Source organism: Dendronephthya gigantea, unplaced genomic scaffold, assembly GCF_004324835.1.
Source record: "Dendronephthya gigantea isolate DGI-Jeju-01 unplaced genomic scaffold, DenGig_1.0 000102F, whole genome shotgun sequence".
NCBI lineage: Eukaryota > Metazoa > Cnidaria > Anthozoa > Malacalcyonacea > Nephtheidae > Dendronephthya > Dendronephthya gigantea.
The window spans coordinates 248,772-267,514 of NW_021163112.1; the positions used below are offsets into that span (position 1 = coordinate 248,772).

Genomic DNA, 18,743 nt, shown 5'->3' on the forward strand with positions numbered 1-18,743 from the left:
AAAATCAAGAAAGAGATCGATATTTTGAAATGTATTTTAACTAAACTGTTGTGATCTCATTTCCTGATAATGATTTTATCTTATTAAGCTTGTCGCTAATGGAGCTAGTTGACAGTTCCCCAAGATCAAGTGTTGCGGTTGCGTTTTGCGCGGTGTCTCAAAAAAACGCAAACAATAATAGGCTTAGAATTCGAATACCCAAGAAAAAGCTCGACGCAATAGCGAGTAAAATTTTGACAGGATACATGCAATTAAAAATAAGTTAAAAAATTCGTATTGAATATTGTGCTATTTTCCATCCATTGGGAACGTGTTAGATTATTGCTGATATGAATTCATTACGTGCAATGGTATTTCTTGAACTGAAATGTAATTGCACTGCACGTAACCTGTGAAAATTCAACATGCCACTGCTCCTAGTTTGTCTTGGGTATTCAAATTCTAACAATCGTCAAGGCTATTGTTTGCGTCTTTTGGGACACAATGTAGTATTGAATGCCCACAGTCCATACTTTATTTGTTTACCGTAAAAGTCAGATGAGCTGAACAATAATAGACTAACGAGATCAACATTTTGCGTATCCAATATTCAATACATAAGAACCATATACTGATATAGGCGATTAATTAATAAAAGCACCGCGCTAGATTGACAATATAAATTCATCGCCTTGATGTATATGTATCTGTCTAAGTACGGGAAGAAATATATCCTTGTTCTAAAAATGTCTATCTTCTGTTCCGATCCTGCGTTACTGCGTATACAATTACGTGATTAACAATATCCATTCGCTTGGGTATATGAGCTGTAATATATTCAATATTTGACATATAAGAACCATATAAGCTATAGCCGATAAACTAATGAAAGCACCGCTCTAGATTGAGATAAGAACATTGCTTTGAAAATCATGTAGCCGATTAACACATGAAAGGACTCCTCTAAGATTGAACAATGAACGTTCATGCATCGCCTTCATGTATATGTATCTGTATGAAAGCAGAAAAAAAATATATCCCCGCATATCCCATTTGTCCAGTACCGATGGCTCTAATATTTTCTCCACTCCCCCAATTTTAAAAGTGACTTGATGATCGAACTTTGGCCCGGAAAATGCAGACATCCATCGGACAAACGGACACGAATCGAGATTTCGACGATACATAGTTCGGTGCGGAAGACTGGGTCGAATGAACTCTGCAGAAATCTCTGCCGTGTCAAGAATAGTGTGCTGCCTCGCTACGCTTGGCAGCAATTATGTATAGGCAGTGTTTCCACAATGAAATTACAAAACTTCTCGATCTCTTTTTAAAATTTCCTGCCAATAATCTGATTTTTCCTGCAAAATTTCCAGCATTTTAAATGTTTTTTTTCGCTATTAGAATATACTTATTTTTCACAACTAGTAATGTGAATGTGTTGTATACAGTTGAGGTAACGAAATAGATTCTGTTATGTTGGTGTTACAGGAAGTATAGAACATTAGATCAGGGGGATAAGAGAAGCTGGGCGTGAGAAATATATGTAATATATTTATATATTTGGAAATAAAGACAATTTTAAAGATATAACAGATTCCTATAACTTCAACGAGATGATAGTTCTCAGAATAATATAACAGCACTGCATGGCTTCAATGCTTTGCATAATTTATTTTTATTATTGTAAAATAGAATAAACTATTCGTTATTTCTCAGTTTCCTCTCGTTGATAATTCAAGAACTTATTCAACTTGAATATGTATGCATTTGGTTTAGGATTATTGGCTTCCTTGTCACTACAAACTATAGTACTTCGTAAAACTTATACTAGAAGTAATCAAAGATTAGCGAGTGCGTTCGGTGATCGGATTTCTCATCGTTAAAACACTGCAAGATAGATTCCTGATTGCTTTGATAAGAATCTTCACTGATATTTCAAACACTTCAAAATCAAAATAATCTTTACAATTCCTACAACTTCTTAATGAAACAGGCGAATACAAAAGCCAAATTGCCCGGTCCTAACTCCTAAACAATAACAGCGAACTTAAGCAAGCAACGTTTTCACGACGACGGCGACGCCATTTAACCGCGAAAGACTGGCCCGAGGACGACGTTTTAGCGCGAAAAACAAATCATTAAGCAAAAACAAACGGGGACGTGAACAAAATGTCATTTAGGGAAGTTCGTGAAATTATAGCATACTCTTATGCTGATGAAATTATCTCAAACGATGAATTTGTGTTACTGTACGATTATTTTCACTCGAAAAATCCAGATTTCACCTACGAAGACACCCCCAAGTTCGATTTCGACGAGTTGTTGGAGGCTGAAAGCAAGGCTAATTTTCGTGTGGAAAAAAAAGATTTACATTCATTAGCTAATGCTCTGCAGATTCCTCCCTCGTTTAAGATGTACCAGCGAAGTGTTGCTGATGGTATGGAGGGCTTGTGTATGCTGATGAAGCGATTCGCCTATCCTTGCAGGTTCGGGGATATGATAACCTTATTCGGAAGACCTGTTCCCGAAATATGCATGATTACAAATCATGTGTTAAACTACATCTACGAAACTCATCACCACCGCATAACTGAATGGAACAACGGCCTTCTGAGCCCTGACCTCTTAGAAGTTTATGCAACATCCATTCATCAAAAAGGTGCCCCGTTACAAAACTGTTTCGGGTTCATTGATGGAACAGTCCGTCCGATCTGCAGGCCTAGACAAAACCAGAGGCTGGTTTATAATGGGCACAAGAAAGTACATTCCCTGAAATTTCAGTCTGTTGTTGTTCCAAATGGTATGATTGCAAACCTTTATGGACCTGTAGGTTAGTATGAATACCCTTGTTGAAGAGTGGAGTATAATAAACGTACTGGAGTTTTAAAGTTATTTTCAGCCTTTTTAAAGAGGGTAATTTAAAAATGGATGGGACTGTATCTAATGTTGCTAGGAGAGAAATCATAAATTTTATAACTGTTATCATATTCATTTTTTGTCAACACTAACTTACCTAGAGGGGAAAAGACACGATGCTGGTATGTTGGCTGAGTCAGGACTGCTGCAGACCTTAGAGGCAGAAGCTTTCTCAACAAGGGGAGATCCAATGTGCTTGTATGGGGATCCAGCATATCCCTTAAGGGTGCACCTACAGGCACCATTTCGACAAGGAAATCTAACCAACCAAATGCAGATGTTCAACACCAACATGAGCGCCACAAGAGTATCTGTCGAATGGTTGTTCGGTGACATAATAAATTATTTTAAATTCCTAGATTTTAAAAAAAATCTAAAAATTGGTTTGAGTAGCGTTGGTAAGATGTATGTTGTTTGTTCCCTTCTTCGAAATGCATTGACCTGCATGTATGGCAACCAAACAGCTGAGTACTTTGGCTTGGAACCACCTACTCTGGAGGAATACTTTGCTGTGAATTAAGAACCATAAACAGAAGAGTTTAACAAACTTGTATTTATTACATTTGAACTGCAAACATCAATTTAAAAGTGTTAATATTTTTGTATTTTCCAATTTTTTTAACATTGTCATTGTCCATATTGTCCAGAAAATAAAATAGAAGAGCTTTTATATTCTAAATTTAACAGTTAAAAAAGCTATGTAAATAATAACACAACTTACAGAAGTGTACATGCCTTGTGTCCTATTTGTTAGCAAATTTTTCTAAGAGAGCCATCAAAGCCTGACTTTGCATTTGTTGTTGTTGGAACATTTGTTGCATGGTTTGTGCATGCTGTTGTTGCTGAAGTTGCTGTTGTCTCTTCTGTTCTTGATGTTGTTGCTGCATAAAAATCAGCATGTCCTGTTGCATTTGGCTTTGGTTTTGCAATAACAAAGCACTATTTGACTGCTCTTTTTCTCTAAGCTCAAACTCCCTTTCTTTCAGAGACAGGTCAGCTTTAGCTTTTTCTTTTAAATATTCAATAGCCTCACCAGTACTCTTTCTTCTCTTTGTTGTATGCTCCCTTTCATTTTTCTCCTTTCTTTTAGTAGTCTCTCCTACAGTTTCCAAGGCTTGAAGTCTTATTTCATTAGCTGTGGCTCTGTCATTTTCTGCTTTCTTTACCTTGGATGTAATAGGAGGATTAAGCATCCATTCTTCTTCTTTATCACAAATTTCCTCTAGTAATGAGTCAATTTCATCTTCATCTGGGCTTATTCCACTGGACTGACCTTCTTCTCTGACTTTTGCTCTGTATCCTTTGATAAGTAAATTAAGCCGATCCCGTATTGCCCGCTTGGATACATAGAATTTTGGACTTTCCAATGCGTTGAGGTTTTCAACTATTTTGTCCCACTCTTTTCCTCTCTCTACACTGCCATTTCTGATCTCATATATACTTGATACTAAAACCTCTCTTGCCAAAAGTATATCATGTGATTCAGTCCATTTCATGGGTCTGTTAACGGTAAATTTAGGTCTCCATTTAAATAAGTGCATATGTTTTCCTATTACTATCTTATAGGCAAAGTATATCAACCATTTTGACTCTAAAAAGCAAATTTATGTCACATTTTTTGCGATTTATTAAACTACTTTGTAGTAAAAAATTTACCTGTATAAAAAGTGCAGTGCAAATTGCAAAAAGAAAACACTGATTTTTTGTTTCGCTTGATAAACCAAAATTATGAATGACCGTGTATGATAGAAAAAGTTATTCCAATGACTATCCGCAATGCTACCTTAAAATTTCAATGAAGCTTGAACTTACTTTGTTGTTGTACAAATGGACTTCGAAGCAGCACTTGCGGTTGCCATCTGGTACTATAAAACCTATAAAACCATCATGTTAGTTTTAATGCGTTTCTAAACGATCAGAGAAATAACAATTATTTTAAAATTGTACTCATAAGTAAGTTAAAACGATTATATTTACTCACGTTTTAGCCACAACGTCAAAATCAAATTTTCAGGTCTTGGACAAGACCGCGACGGCGGGAAGACGTGCATAATTATGCTCGTCCCAGTCTAAACCGAGAAATGGCGTCGCCGTCGTCGTGAAAACGTTGCTTGCTTAAGTTCGCTAACAAAATACGGAAAGCACGCGAAATTAGGACGCGACAAGAAATTCGGCAGGCGAAGCAAACGCAAAAACACGAAAGCGAGGCAAATGCCACACAAAAATCTCAAAACGACATAGCATTCAGCCGTGACGTCACGATTAGGAAGCGTTCTCCTTCGTCGAACGCAATAAATTGTATTCCAGTATATATTTTAACTATTTAATTATCTTCTTCTGTAGTGTTGCATGGTAACAAACTTTTCACGCATACCTCTTAAAAACAGTCATGTTCAAGCTGCTATTATCTCAGTAATCATAAACGTAAATCATATGCATAATGCTACTAAATTATCAGGGTTCGTCTTACCCAGCGGGTTGAAGTAGGTCCTTTCTATAGGCCCAATACAAACAGAAAAATAGACTATATAATAACTACAGTGAAACACGCAATTTGATTGGTTCGTAGGCGTGCGGTATGAGACAATTCTGCACGGAAAATTTACAATGCCACTTTGCGCGGGACTGAATTTGACCGTCGTTTCATTGTAGTTATTTTATAAAGAAAATACTAAATGGTTTTCCGCGCAGGATTGCGTGATACTGCACGGAAAACCATTTAGTATTCCTTTAATAATAAACGGCGATAGTTCTTAATTCTCATTTTCCCGAGCGATATCCCATATAATCATAAAATTTAGTTACTATATGGTCGGTTCATGTTCATATGATGTTATCGACCCCTCTAGGAACGCTTATTTATCGGCTTCTTCTGTAAAGTTGGCGATAAATCAAATAAAATCATGCACAACTCCTAAAACTGTTTCGTTCTTTATTACACACGATTCATTGCAATGTTCTAATACATCAACCACCTTGACACGGTTCAATTCCGACTGATCCATTTAGTTGCACGAATTTATCGTAATTACAGCTTGTTCGGTGAGTTTTGGTTTATTTAACGTAGTCTATAAGATGATATCATTGTCGAAGGTGTATTTTGGTTTGATTACATCTTTGGTAAGCGTAGGTAAAATACATGGCGGCGGCATTTATCCACCACAGCAATTGCCCTATTACTATGACTAAGAGAAAAATATGGACCAATCCATGGTCCCATTCTCGAACTAATGGAAAAAATATCAAGACGTTTACCAGTTTTTGAAAAACATTCCACATATGGCTTCAAAGAATCATCAGAACTGAAAACAACATAGTTATTTGTAACATGGTCAAACGTTATAGAGCTAGGGGTGGATTCACGGTAGTAACTAGGGGACAATTCAACTGTTCTTTTGAACTCTCCTTCTTGGGAATATGTACAAAGCTGGCAAGAACGGCATCTTTTACCTACAGTTGCGACAGTTACCTCATCGTCAAAAGGAAAAAAGTAATCAATTTCATCGTCGTGACTTATGGGAAAACTTCTGGCTAGTTTTCCGTCCCACGAATCCCAAATACATACTGTGGCGGTGTTTTGCCGATCGCCATAGGAGAAAATGATAATCTTCTTGTCTTTCGTCACAGTCATGTGTAATCTAAACCATCTAAAGCCGTCACGAAGACCATCTAAATGGCGCTGATGAACAATCTTTCCATTTGGACTGTACGCTGATAATGTACCTGATGAACTTAGAACGTACATCGTATCATCATCGTCGATGGTTAAAGCAACACATCTCCTAACTTCATCATTTGATGGAGAAATATTAAACGGTTTCCATTTGCCTGCTGCTCTGTCTAACTTTACCATATTATCTTTATTTTCAGTATCAACACAATATATTTCACCTTTGCTGTCTATAGCCAGGCGCCGGTCCCACGGCCGACATTCGGTACTGAGTGAAATTTCGGAAGTTATTGATATATGGGAAATATGGCACAAATTTACCAAGGTACTCTTTATTTTGTCGAGAATCTCGTCTTTACAAATCGGATGGAAAAAATCGTTCCCATATTTTATCATTGGCCAATCAAAAAATCCAATTTTTCCCTTTGTAAACTTCGTGATAAAATCAGACAAGATCAAATTAATCCTTGTTACAGTTTCCACGATTTCTGCTCGGGAATCTTTCTTAAAAAGAGCCTTTACCCCTCCTTTGATATGGACTGTAAATATTTCTTTAATGGCTGTCATGTTATGTAATTCATTAACAAAATGTAAGCAGTCACTTACAGCGATTTCCAGATCGTCCAAATTTCCGAGTATTGCGCTAGCAATGCGCACTTCCGCTGCATGAATTCTTTCGTTCGTCTTCAATGCATCATTGTGAAACGATAATGTCGCTTCTTCTGCAGACTTGACAAATAATCCTTTCGCAGACTCAAAGCGTTCCTTCGATTCGATCTTAAGTTTCCTAAATACATTGACAAGCGCAACCGCGTCTCCCACACTAGTCAGCGACTTTGACTCGGCTGAACTTTGTCCGCCTTTCAGTAATTCGCTCGACTGTGATTCGTTTCCGCCGTCAAATGAGTCGCCAAAACACATTAGCAGACGTTCAACTCCTTGTTTGAAAAAGCTAATGCTTGCAGAAAGATGCATGCGAGACAAAACATCGAGTTTAAACTTGACGTCGTCTAATTCACGAACAATCCAGCCTCTAAATTTCTGGTCGGTGAGACCCCCATCTTGAAGTTTCTCAGCGCCATAAGTACGAAGTTTGTTCGTTGCCAAACCAAGGGCAATCTTTAAAACACCTGCGATTGCTTCCAACATTGTATCAAAACGGCGTATCTACTATAAACACAAGTGAAATCGAACGATGAGGACCAGAGATTTTGATAATAAAGCCAAAGACAATCTCGTAACCAGCAAGACATTCGCAAGATAGTCAGATGATAGTCACATGATGTTTACATTCCGAATTTTTGAATATAATATATAGGCTAAATCATGGTATGTCAGACATGCAGTTATAAATACCAAAAGTTAATTATCATGTAATTATATATCGTCTGTTGGCTCGGTGAGATTTTGTCTTTATTTACGATGAAATTCGATGACAATCACATGTACAGCACATGATTCAATCAACTTAGTTACCATCAACTGATTAACTGTCGTAAATTTGTCTTTCAGTTGCCGATGCAAGTTAAAAAATTGTCAGAACGGATACTGATGTTTTGGCAAAATGATTGAAATCAAACTACAAAGATTGCGTGGTATATTACCATAAGAATGTCATCATCTTTAATATTGTTATTTGACATAGTTTTCTGACCTCATGTCATGATGCGGGCTATTTTTAGGTTGAACATGATAAATTTGAAGAATTGTTAAGCCGAAGTTCGTCGAATTCAATAATTGTTCTATTATCTAGTTAAAAGAACGAACAACAGCATAACTTTGTTCACTCGTTTTTATGTCGTTTCACATTCATGCTCCTTGGGAGGTTCGTGCCTTCGCCATTGGTCAAACAGCGGGAAATTCTACAGTATTGTTTATTTGGCTTTGCTCTGCCGCCAACAAGTGTTTCCGCATTGCCATAATAACTCTCGAGAACCTTCTGCACAATTATGAAGCCTGAATCATTTCTAGTTAACGAATTCAGCCAAATAATTCTCGCTAAAGTACATACAGAAACACTTCGTTATGTCTGTGTAAAGACTACAAGTTTGCACTGTCTGTACTCTCATAATTTTAAAATATCTTCAACTATTCTTCATTTTATTCAAGGGTATCGAGTCGGCTTCAATATAACCGATGACACTATACTATATACACACAACATGTCTGCATGTCAAAAGACTATATAAACATACAATTTCTCTTAAGACTATATTTTAGTAATGTGAATGTGTTCTATACAGTTGAGGTAACAAAATAGATTCTGTTACGTTGGTGTTACATGAAGTATACACCATTAGATCAGGGGGGTAAGGGAAGCTGGGCGTGAGAAATATATGTAATATATTTATATATTTGGAACGAGGAAATAAAGACAATTTTAAAAATATAACAGATTCCTATAACTTCAGCGAGATGATAGTTCTCAGAATAATATAAAAGCACTGCATGGCTATAATGCTTTGAATAATTTATTTTTATTATTGTAAAATATCATAAACTATTCGTTATTTCTCGGTTTCCTCTCGTTGATAATTCAAGAACTTATTCAACTTGAATATGGCCGGTACTATAATTGCACGGTAAAGCAAATGTGGCAGTAATTCCATTCATATGTCGTATGCATTTGGTTTAGGATTTGGCTTCCTTGTCACTACAAACTATAGTACTTCGTAAAACTTAAAGTGTTTTCTTAAACTTAAAATATAAATTGTATTCCAGTATATATTTAAACTATTTTTAAAAACAGTCCTGTTGAAGCTGCTATTATCTCAGTAATCATAAACGTAAATCACATGCATAATGCATTATGCTACTAAATTAGCAGGGTTCGTCTTACCCACACTGCATGTGCCCTTGCAGAGAGCAATTGAGTGATTTTGCAAATGAAAAGTTAAATGAAAAGTTTGCACTTGGTATAAATAATATGAGTAAAAATCAATGTTTCATGGAAAGTTTAATTCCAGGATTTGAAATATATCTTGCTTATACCTTAGTAGCTATAAATAAGAATATTCTATACTATGCATATAATACGCATATAATACTTGAATTTAAAAATATTTCAATCTACAGACCGCATGCGGTGGCCATCCGGTATTACAGTCCGTTTTTAGTAATTCGCAATTGTGCTTAAACAAGTCATTTTGACTGATGTGAAATAGTCCGGAGCTTGTTCCGTGAGTTTTAATTGGTCTTTTTAACGTAGGGTTAAAAAGGTTTATTATCGTGAAGGCGTTTCTTGGTTTGATCACATCTTTGGCAAGCGAAGATACAATACTTTGCCGGGGTTTGTATCCACCGAGGCCGTTGCCCCATTATGATGACTAACAAGACACGTATAAACCCCCCTGTTCATTTTCAGAGAAAATCGATTAAGAATTTTCTTCATTGAATCATAAAACTTAGTTACTATGGTCAGTTCATGTTCATATGATGTTATCGACTCCCCTATGCCATTGGTTGCATATCCTGATTGGTTTGTGTCCAGTGTCTATTTCAAACGCATTTGTGTCTCTCTCTGTTTATCTTTCAACACATTTGTTTGCATGGTTTGACTAGTTTTACCTCAGACATTATATATATATATATATCTGGTAAAATGTACATTCCGCCATCTTTTTCGTTACGGTCAATTACACACAATTCATTGCAATATTCTAACACATCAACCACCTTGACACGGTTCACGACAATTCCGACTAATCCATTTCGTTGCTCGAATTTTTCATAATTACAGCTTGTTCGGTGAGTTTTGGTCTATTCAACGTAGTCTATAAGATGACATCATTGTCGAAGGTGTATTTTGGTTTGATTATATCTTTGGTAAGCGTAGGTACAATACTTTATTGTTATATATCCACCACAGCCATTGCTCCACTATTATGACTAAGAGAAAAATATTGATCAATCCATATTACTACTCCCGAACGGATGGCGAAATTATCAAGATGTGATAGTTCGTCCCTTTATTCTCCAATCTCCGTTTTAATTTTAGTAATCTACACTCACTAGTTCATTTCCAATATGGCGGAACATAACAACAACAGTCATTTTTCTAATATAAAGTATTAAAGATAGTCTGCGGGAAAATCCGCTGGTAAGTTACAACATAATATAAACATAGTTTAAAATGAGCCAGCCCTCACACTTCCCCCCCAAATCCTATAATAGAGACAGATTAGTCCTCATCTGAAACCTGATCGATTTCTGTAAATGTAACTTCATGTTGTTCGTATCGCTTACTATGTCCATCGACCTGTAGTCGTTTAGGTGGTTGATTTCTCCGTTGACTGCGTCGAGGTCGAGGGAACTCCACGTCGCTGTCCGTGTCACTACTGTCGCTTATTTCTGCTTGATCTTCAGTGCTATCCGTCTCCCAGTGGAGAGTTTGCCGCGGTGCAGGCTCCAGTTCGTTGTAATGTCTCTGTTTTATACGTCCGTTGGGGTTGTCTTCCGGTCGTACCTTGTATGTGTTATTGTGGCGTTCTATGACAACATATCCCTTACTCTTGAGGTCTGCCAACTTCTTCCCACCGTGTTTATTTCTTGCAGTTGCTGTGAGGCGCATTCGAACACGTTCCCCAATTTTATATGGTCTTTTCATCACCGTTTTGGTCCTTTCTCACAAGCTGTCAGGTATTTTCCTACTGCTGGACACGTCCTCTGTGCTTCTCGAATATCTTTTTCTGAAAGTATTGGGAACAGTCGGTACGCGCCATCCGTTTCAGCTTCCTTCATCGCTAGGCTTGCTACCCGTAGTGTTGCTACTTGTTCACCGTGTCCAATACGAGACAAGTAGTCAGCCATCGCCAACTCCGAGGACTTTCCGGCCCGATGTACTGGGTTAAAAGGATACTGCTGAAGAAACTCTAGCCACCTTCCTCGTCTTCCCTGAACGTCGTTCAGGTCCAGGCTTTCGTTGATCCACGCCAACGCTCGGTGGTCTGTTATCAAATCAAAGCGTTGGCCTGCCAAATAGACTCGAAATTTCTTTACTGCCAGTACAATTGCCAAGAGCTCTCTATCTGTGGTACTATAGTTTCTTTCACTAGACGATAGAGTATGATGAAAGAATGCTATGGGCTTTAAAGGTCCTTGTGGTTGATGCTGGTCACGCTGCGCTAACAACGCTCCTACTCCCACTTCAGAAGCGTCTGTCACCAGCACAAAGGGTCTGGTGAAGTCAGGTAGGTACAATGCTGGAGGGTTCACAACCTGTTCTTTGAGTTTCTCAAATGCTGTTTTTTTTTCAGGCGTCCATTTAAGTTCTTTTTTTCCGTCCTTGTCCAAGAGTTCATACAGTGGTTTTGCGATATCTGCCATTCCAGGGATCCAACGCTGTACGTACGAAAATGCTCCAAGAGCCTTGCGCAGCATTGTTACTGTCGTAGGTAATGGTGTCTTCAATAGCTCTTCCCTCCTATTTTCATTAATGGAAAGCATTCCATCTCCAATGACGTGTCCCAAGAAATCAATATGTCTAACCCCGAAAGTACATTTCTCAGGGTTGAGAAGCATTCCAACATCTTGGATTTTTTGTAGGACTTTCCGCAGTCTTTGAAGGTGTTCTGTCCACGTAGTTCCCCATACTAGTATGTCATCTAGATAGCATAGTGCAACCTCCCAGTTAAGTGAACCGAGAACTCCACTCATTAGCCGCTGAAAGGTTGCAGGTGCTCCAGATAGACCAAATGGTGTCCCGCGACCAGTCCACTGGAAGTGTCCATCCGGGGTTACAAACCCTGTTAATTCTGCGTCTTCTTCTCTCAGTGGCATTTGATAGTAGCCACTTTTTAGATCTAGTGATGAAAAGTACTTAGCTTCTCCCAGTCTGTCAATTAGATCATCAATTCGTGGTATAGGATGGTGTTGGTCGAACGACTGAGCATTCAATGCTCGGTAATCAATGGCCAGTCTGATTTGGCCATTCTTCCTTCTAGCTACTACTATTGGAGCTGCCCATGCACTCGTAGATTCCTCTATTAGTCCTTGATCCAAAAGGTAGTTTATCTCTTTTTTTACTTCACCACGTTCCCTAGGGGATAAACGCCTAGGTCTCACTGCTATAGGTCTGGAGCCTGGTTTTAATCTTATGCAATGTTGACCTTTGCCATTAATTGAAGGCAACTGGTCTCCTGACTGCCAAAATACCTCAGAAAATTCTGATAACAGATCATCCAGCTCTCCCCGTTTCTTAGGGTCCAGTTGATCATCTCCCCGGTATTGTATAACTCGATCTTTACTCTTGGACTTCACTTGTTGACCTGGTAATGCGGTCTCAAACTCAGGGTGTAATTGTGCTATCTTATCGCCATTTCCAAATTTTTCACTAACTTTACTCACATTAACTACCCGTAACCACAGTTCCTCCTTATCGTTTATTCTAACAAGACAGCATGCCAGACGAACTGGTTCATCGCCAAGTGGGTCTATGGGTTCAGCCATATATTCAAGGCCTTTTTTTGCCCCCACAGCTACACATTTGACAAGACACTCTTGTCCTGGATGTATCACAACCTCTTCTTTGACCACTACATCACACGTGCTGTTGGGGGTGGTTCCACTGGTCGTCCGATACATACGTTCTAGCGGGACCCCCTTACCTGTTTCATGTATAAACAGGTGTTCCTTCACTGGATCCCAAGTCACTCTCCCTAGTCGGTATATGAAATCAATGCCTGCCAGGTATTTAACAACACAGTTCCTGACCACATAAAACTTGTGATTTCGCACTACTTGACCGCCGACTTTCACTGTCTTAATTAGGGTCCCAACGATATCTATAACTTCGCCACTCACCCCTTTTGGTGGTTGGGTGTCCAGCTTTCCAAGTGTCACCCGTTCCGTGCTTGTTAACACTCTCTCATCAATTAGACTGACTTCCGCTCCCGTGTCCATCAGCATACTAACTTGAGTCCCATCGTTTCCCCATTGAGCGCGTATAAAAGGACTACGCTGTAGTACCCCTTTTAAGTGTCTTATTGAGTCATTCCTCCTTTCATAGGGTCCGTCCATCTCTGAGTCTCCTCTACTCAACTTCGTCATTCTACCCCGTTGCATTGCCCTCAGTTCTTCATTGGTAGGTAAGGGGTCATCCTCTTGCCTATCCCCTCTTCTCTTTGGATCTGGCCCCTTAACACTATTGCGTGGACATTTGTTTCGTTCTGCCCCGCAACTACCACGTGTAGTCACGGGGTCTTGTAAAAATCCTGTTCCTGGGATGTTTCATCAGGTTCTGCGACTCTTCCCACAAAGCCGGGTTTCTGGCGCCTTCGAGGGGTCCAGGAAGGATTGTGTTTCTGTCTATCTGGACATGATCTCCACCCCCCGGTGTGGTTTGTTGTACTGCAATAGTGACAACGCCATACTTTTTGGTTATTTCCGTCAGCTCCCTTACCAGCACCCTGTTGATGTTGTCGGTGTGTCTGTGGAGCAGCTCGTTGCATGGCTGCTACTACTGCTTTATCAACAGCGTCGGTGATCATCGATTCTAATTTATCATGCTTAGGGTTATTGACTAAGCCCACAGTTTTTCCAGATTTAAGAAGATCGCCTACCTCTGTTGCCCTTTTCGCAATGCCAATAATAACGAGAGAATCCTTTAATTTTCCTTCTTCGTCTAGGATACCTTTGTCTAGTATACTCTCTCGAGCACGTATGTCACGAATCGAGTCTCGAAATTTCTCGACTAACAAACGGGACTTCACTTTAGCTGCCCGAAATTCTGGATCTCTATAAGCATTATCATATGCGACCTCCAACCGTTGAAAATAATCGTCAAATTTTTCACCTGGTTGTTGACTAATACCACGCCAGTCCTGTTGATACGCTTCCTGTGATTTAACTTTGGCATACTTGTTTTTTAACGCCGTCAACAATGCTGCATCATCTGTCTGAACTTCCTGGGGTTGGCGAATGGCCCAGACAAGCACATTGTCCGTTAACTGGGCTAACAGCATGTTCGCGCGTCCTTCTGGAGTCGACCACCGAATAGGTTTGTTTGTCTCACTTGTATTTGCCCGCTTTGCGACCGTCCACGCCGCCTCAAACTTCTCAAACTCGTCGGGCGTTATTTTACTTCCAAACGTAGCTCGAAGCTTCGTTTCAATTGGCTTTTCCTCGTTCGGCATCGTTCTGTAACTCGGTATTTAAATTACGTGGGTGTCTGTATCAGACTCTAAGCTGCCACCAATGTGATAGTTCGTCCCTTTATTCTCCAATCTCCGTTTTAATTTTAGTAATCTACACTCACTAGTTCATTTCCAATATGGCGGAACATAACAACAACAGTCATTTTTCTAATATAAAGTATTAAAGATAGTCTGCGGGAAAATCCGCTGGTAAGTTACAACATAATATAAACATAGTTTAAAATGAGCCAGCGCTCACAAAGACATTTACCAGTTTTTGAAAAACATTCCACAATTGTCTTCAAAGAAGCATGAGAAAAAACAACATAGTTATTTGAAACATGGTCAAACGTTATAGAACTAGTGGTGGTTCCAAAGTAGTCACCAGGGAGCAATTTAACTCTTCTTTTGAACTCTCCTTCTTGGGAATAGGTATGAAGGTGGCGAGATTCGTAAAAATGAAATTCTTTAGCTACAGCTGCGACAGTTACCTCATCGTCGAAAGAAAAAAAGTTATCAATTTTATGGTCGTGACTTATGGGAAAACTTCCGACTAATTTTCCGTCCCACGACTCCCAAATATATACTGTGGCGGTGTTTTGACAATCGCCATAGGAGAAAATGATAATCTTCTTGTCTTTCGTCATGTGTAATCTAAACCTTCTAAAGCCGCCAAAAAGACCATCTAAATGGCGCTGATGAACAATCGTTCCATCTGGACTGTAAACTGATAATGTACCTGATGAACTTAGAACGTACATCATATCTTCATCGTCGATGGTTAAAGCAACACAGTTCCTAACTTTATCATTCGATGGAGAAATATTAAACGGTTTCCATTCTCCTGCTGCTCTGTCAAACTTTACCATATTATCTTTTTTTTCAATATCAAAACCATATATCTCACCTTTGCTGTTTATAGCAAGACGGTAGTTCCCCGGCAAACGTTCACTGAATGAAATTTCCCAAGGTACTGATATTTCCATTCTCTTCATTTTTTTGATACTCTCGTCGTTACAAATCGGATGGAAAACATCGTCCCCACATTTTATTGTTGGCCAATCAAAAAGACCCATTCTTCGCTTTGTAAACTTCATGATGAAATCAGCCAAGATCAAATTAATCATTGTTATAGTTTCTACGATTTCTGCTCGGGAATCTTTCTTAAAAAGAGCCTTTAGCCCTCCTTTGATATGCACTGTAAATATTTCTTTAATGGCAGTCATGTTATGCAATTCAGTAATATAATGTAAGCAGTCACTTACAGCGATTTCCAGATCGTCCAAATTTCCAAGTATTGCGCTAGCAATGCGCACTTCCGCTGCATGAATTCTTTCGTTCGTCTTCAATGCATCATTGTGAAACGATAATGTCGCTTCTTCCGCAGACTTGGCAAATAATCCTTTCGCAGACTCAAAGTGTTTCTTCGATTCGATCTTAAGTTTCCTGAATACATTGACAAGTGCAACCGCTTCTCCCACACTAGTCAGCGACTTTGACTCGGCTGAACTTTGTCCGTCTTTCAGTAATTCGCTCGACTGTGATTCGTTTCCGCCGTCAAATGAGTCTCCAAAACATATAAGCAGACGTTCAACTCCTTGTTTGAAAAAGCTAACGCTCGCAGAAAGATGCATGCGAGACAAAGCATCGAGTTTAAAGTTGACGTCGTCCAATTCACGAACAATCCAGCCTCTAAATTTCTGGTCGGTGAGACCCCCATCTTGAAGTTTCTCAGCGCCATATGAACGAAGTTTGTTCGTTACCAAACCAAGGGCAATCTTTAAAACACCTGCGATTGCTTCCAACATTGTATCAAAACGGTGTATCTACTATAAACACAAGTGAAATCGAACGATGAGGACCAGAGATTTTGATAATAAAGTCAAAGACAATCTCGTAACCAGCAAGACATTCGCACGATAGTCAGATGATAGTCATATGATGAAATATAATACGCATATAATACTTCAATTTAAAAATATTTCAATCTACAGACCGCATGCGGTGGCCATCCGGTATTACAGTCCGTTTTTAGTAAATCGCAATTGTGCTTAAACAAGTCATTTTGACAGATGTGAAATAGTCCAGAGCTTGTTCCGTGAGTTTTATTTGGTCTATTTAACGTAGGGTAAAAAAATTTATCATCGTGAAGGCGTTTCTTGGTTTGATCACATCTTTGGCAAGCGAAGATAGCTACAATACTTTGGCGGGGTTTGTATCCACCAGAGCCGTTGCCCCATTATGATGACTAACAAGACGCGTATAACCCCCCCCCCCTGTTCATTTTCAGGGAAAATCGATTAAGAATTTTTTTCATTGAATCATAAAACTTAGTTACTACGGTCAGTTCATGTTCATATGATGTTACCGATGCCATCTTCCCCCCTATGCCATTGGTTCCATATCCTGATTGGTTTGTGTCGCAGTGTCTATTTCAAACGCATTTGTGTCTCCCTGTGTTTATTTTTCAACCCATTTGCTTGCCTGGTTTGTCCAGTTTTACCTCAGTCATACAACAATTTTTTCTACTGGGAACGCTAGTTTATTCAGGAACGTGTTTGGTTTCCATGCCATACACAAACTATAGTACTTCATAAACCTATAAATTGTATTGCAATATATGTACATATATTTTAACTATATTTATTTTCTTCCTGTAATGTTGGTGGTAAATCCAATAAAATCATGCACACCTTCTAAAACTGTTTCGTTCAAGCTACTATTATCTATATATTTGGCAAGACTCACATGTACTCATTGCAATATACTAAGACATCAACTACCTTGACATATTAAGGGCAATTAACACTAAACAGGCTTTACCAGTTACTAAACAAGCTTTACTAGTCATTAAACAAGCTTTACCAGTAGGAGCTTGTTTCAATTAGTTGCTCAAATTTAGCATAAGTATAGATTGTTCGGTGAGTTTTGGTCTATTTAACGTATAGGTTGAAATTATATCATTGTCGAAGGTGTTTCTTGGTTTGATGACATCTTTGGTAAGCGTAGATACAATACTTTTCCGTTGGTTATATCCACTGCAGCCATTGCACCATTAGGATGACTAATAAGATGACAATCATTTGGCTGATACTCTCTCCTCTCATTCATAAAAAAACTGGTAAGACGTTTACCATTTTTTGAAAACCATTCGACAAATGTCTTCGAAGGAGTATCAAAATAAACTATATAGTTATTTGTAACATGGTCAAACGTGATACAACCAGCGAAGAATGGATCGTCACTAAGGGACAATTTAATTGTTCCTTTGAACTCTCCTTCCAGGGAATAGGTATAAAGGCGGAATTCCTTACGATAGAAAGTACTTTGAGCTAAGGCTGCGACAGTTACCTCATCTTCGAAAGGAAGAAAGGTTATTTTCATCCCACGTTTAAAGTCATGACATATGGGAAAACGTTTGACTTGGTTTCCCTTACATGAATCCAAAATATATACTGTGATGGCTTCGTGCTGTAGGTCACCATAGGAAAAAATGATAATCTTCTTGTCTTTCGTCACAATCATTTGTAATTCAAGCTTTCCAAAGCCGTCACGAGGATCATTTAAATGGCGCTGATGAACAATCTTTCCATTTGGACTGTAAACTGATAATGTACCTGATGAACTTAGAACGTACATCATATCGTCATCGTCGATGGTTAAAGCAACACATCTCCTAACTTCGTCATTCGATGAGGTAATACAAAACGGTTTCCACTCGCCCGCTGCTGTGTCGAACGTTTGAAGATTCTGTATAAACTCGATACAATATATATCCCCTTTGCTGTTTATTGCGAAACTGCTCAGGAAATACGGACTTTCATTACTTGGAATTGGGAAAGTGATCTCCCAAGATAGTGATATTTTCATTTTCTCTTTCACTTTTCCGATGAATTTTGGGCTTTGAATCAAATGAACAGCTCGGTTACCACACTCTATCATTGGCCAGTCAAAAAGACCCATTCTTCGTGTTGTGAACTTCGTGATAAAATCAGCCAAGATAAAATTAATTATTGTTACAGTTTCCACGATTTCCTCTCTAG

At 38.7% G+C, this 18,743-nt stretch overlaps 2 protein-coding genes and 1 long non-coding RNA gene across 3 annotated transcripts; all 3 read right to left on the reverse strand.

The window, feature by feature from the left end:
- Window positions 1-3,413: 3,413 nt before the first annotated feature.
- Window positions 3,414-4,297, reverse strand: LOC114534453 (signal transducer and activator of transcription C-like). The gene has a single exon (XM_028555896.1). The coding sequence runs from the start codon at window positions 4,089-4,091 to the stop codon at window positions 3,642-3,644; it is 450 nt and encodes a 149-aa protein (XP_028411697.1). The 5' UTR covers window positions 4,092-4,297; the 3' UTR covers window positions 3,414-3,641.
- A 19-nt stretch (window positions 4,298-4,316) lies between these two features.
- Window positions 4,317-4,988, reverse strand: LOC114534454. Its single transcript, XR_003688134.1, has 3 exons — window positions 4,880-4,988; window positions 4,711-4,772; window positions 4,317-4,398 (listed from the first exon to the last, which is right to left on the reverse strand). It is a non-coding gene; the product is annotated as an uncharacterized LOC114534454 (long non-coding RNA).
- Window positions 4,989-14,938: 9,950 nt separating this feature from the next.
- On the reverse strand, window positions 14,939-16,617 carry LOC114534478. The gene is made up of 2 exons (XM_028555923.1): window positions 15,460-16,617; window positions 14,939-14,999 (listed from the first exon to the last, which is right to left on the reverse strand). Exons 1-2 carry the CDS (start codon window positions 16,506-16,508, stop codon window positions 14,939-14,941), a joined length of 1,110 nt encoding a protein of 369 aa, XP_028411724.1. The 5' UTR covers window positions 16,509-16,617.
- Window positions 16,618-18,743: the final 2,126 nt, after the last annotated feature.

Excerpts from the sequence above, each read along its gene's own strand:
- LOC114534478 (XM_028555923.1), bottom strand. The coding sequence starts at position 16,508 with ATGTTGGAAGCAATCGCAGGTGTTTTAAAGATTGCCCTTGGTTTGGTA. Across the intron at positions 15,000-15,459 it reads ATCGACGATGAAGATATGAT|ACAATTGTGGAATGTTTTTC; the intron begins GTACGTTCTAAG and ends GCTTCTTTGAAG.
- LOC114534453 (XM_028555896.1), bottom strand. The coding sequence starts at position 4,091 with ATGCTTAATCCTCCTATTACATCCAAGGTAAAGAAAGCAGAAAATGAC.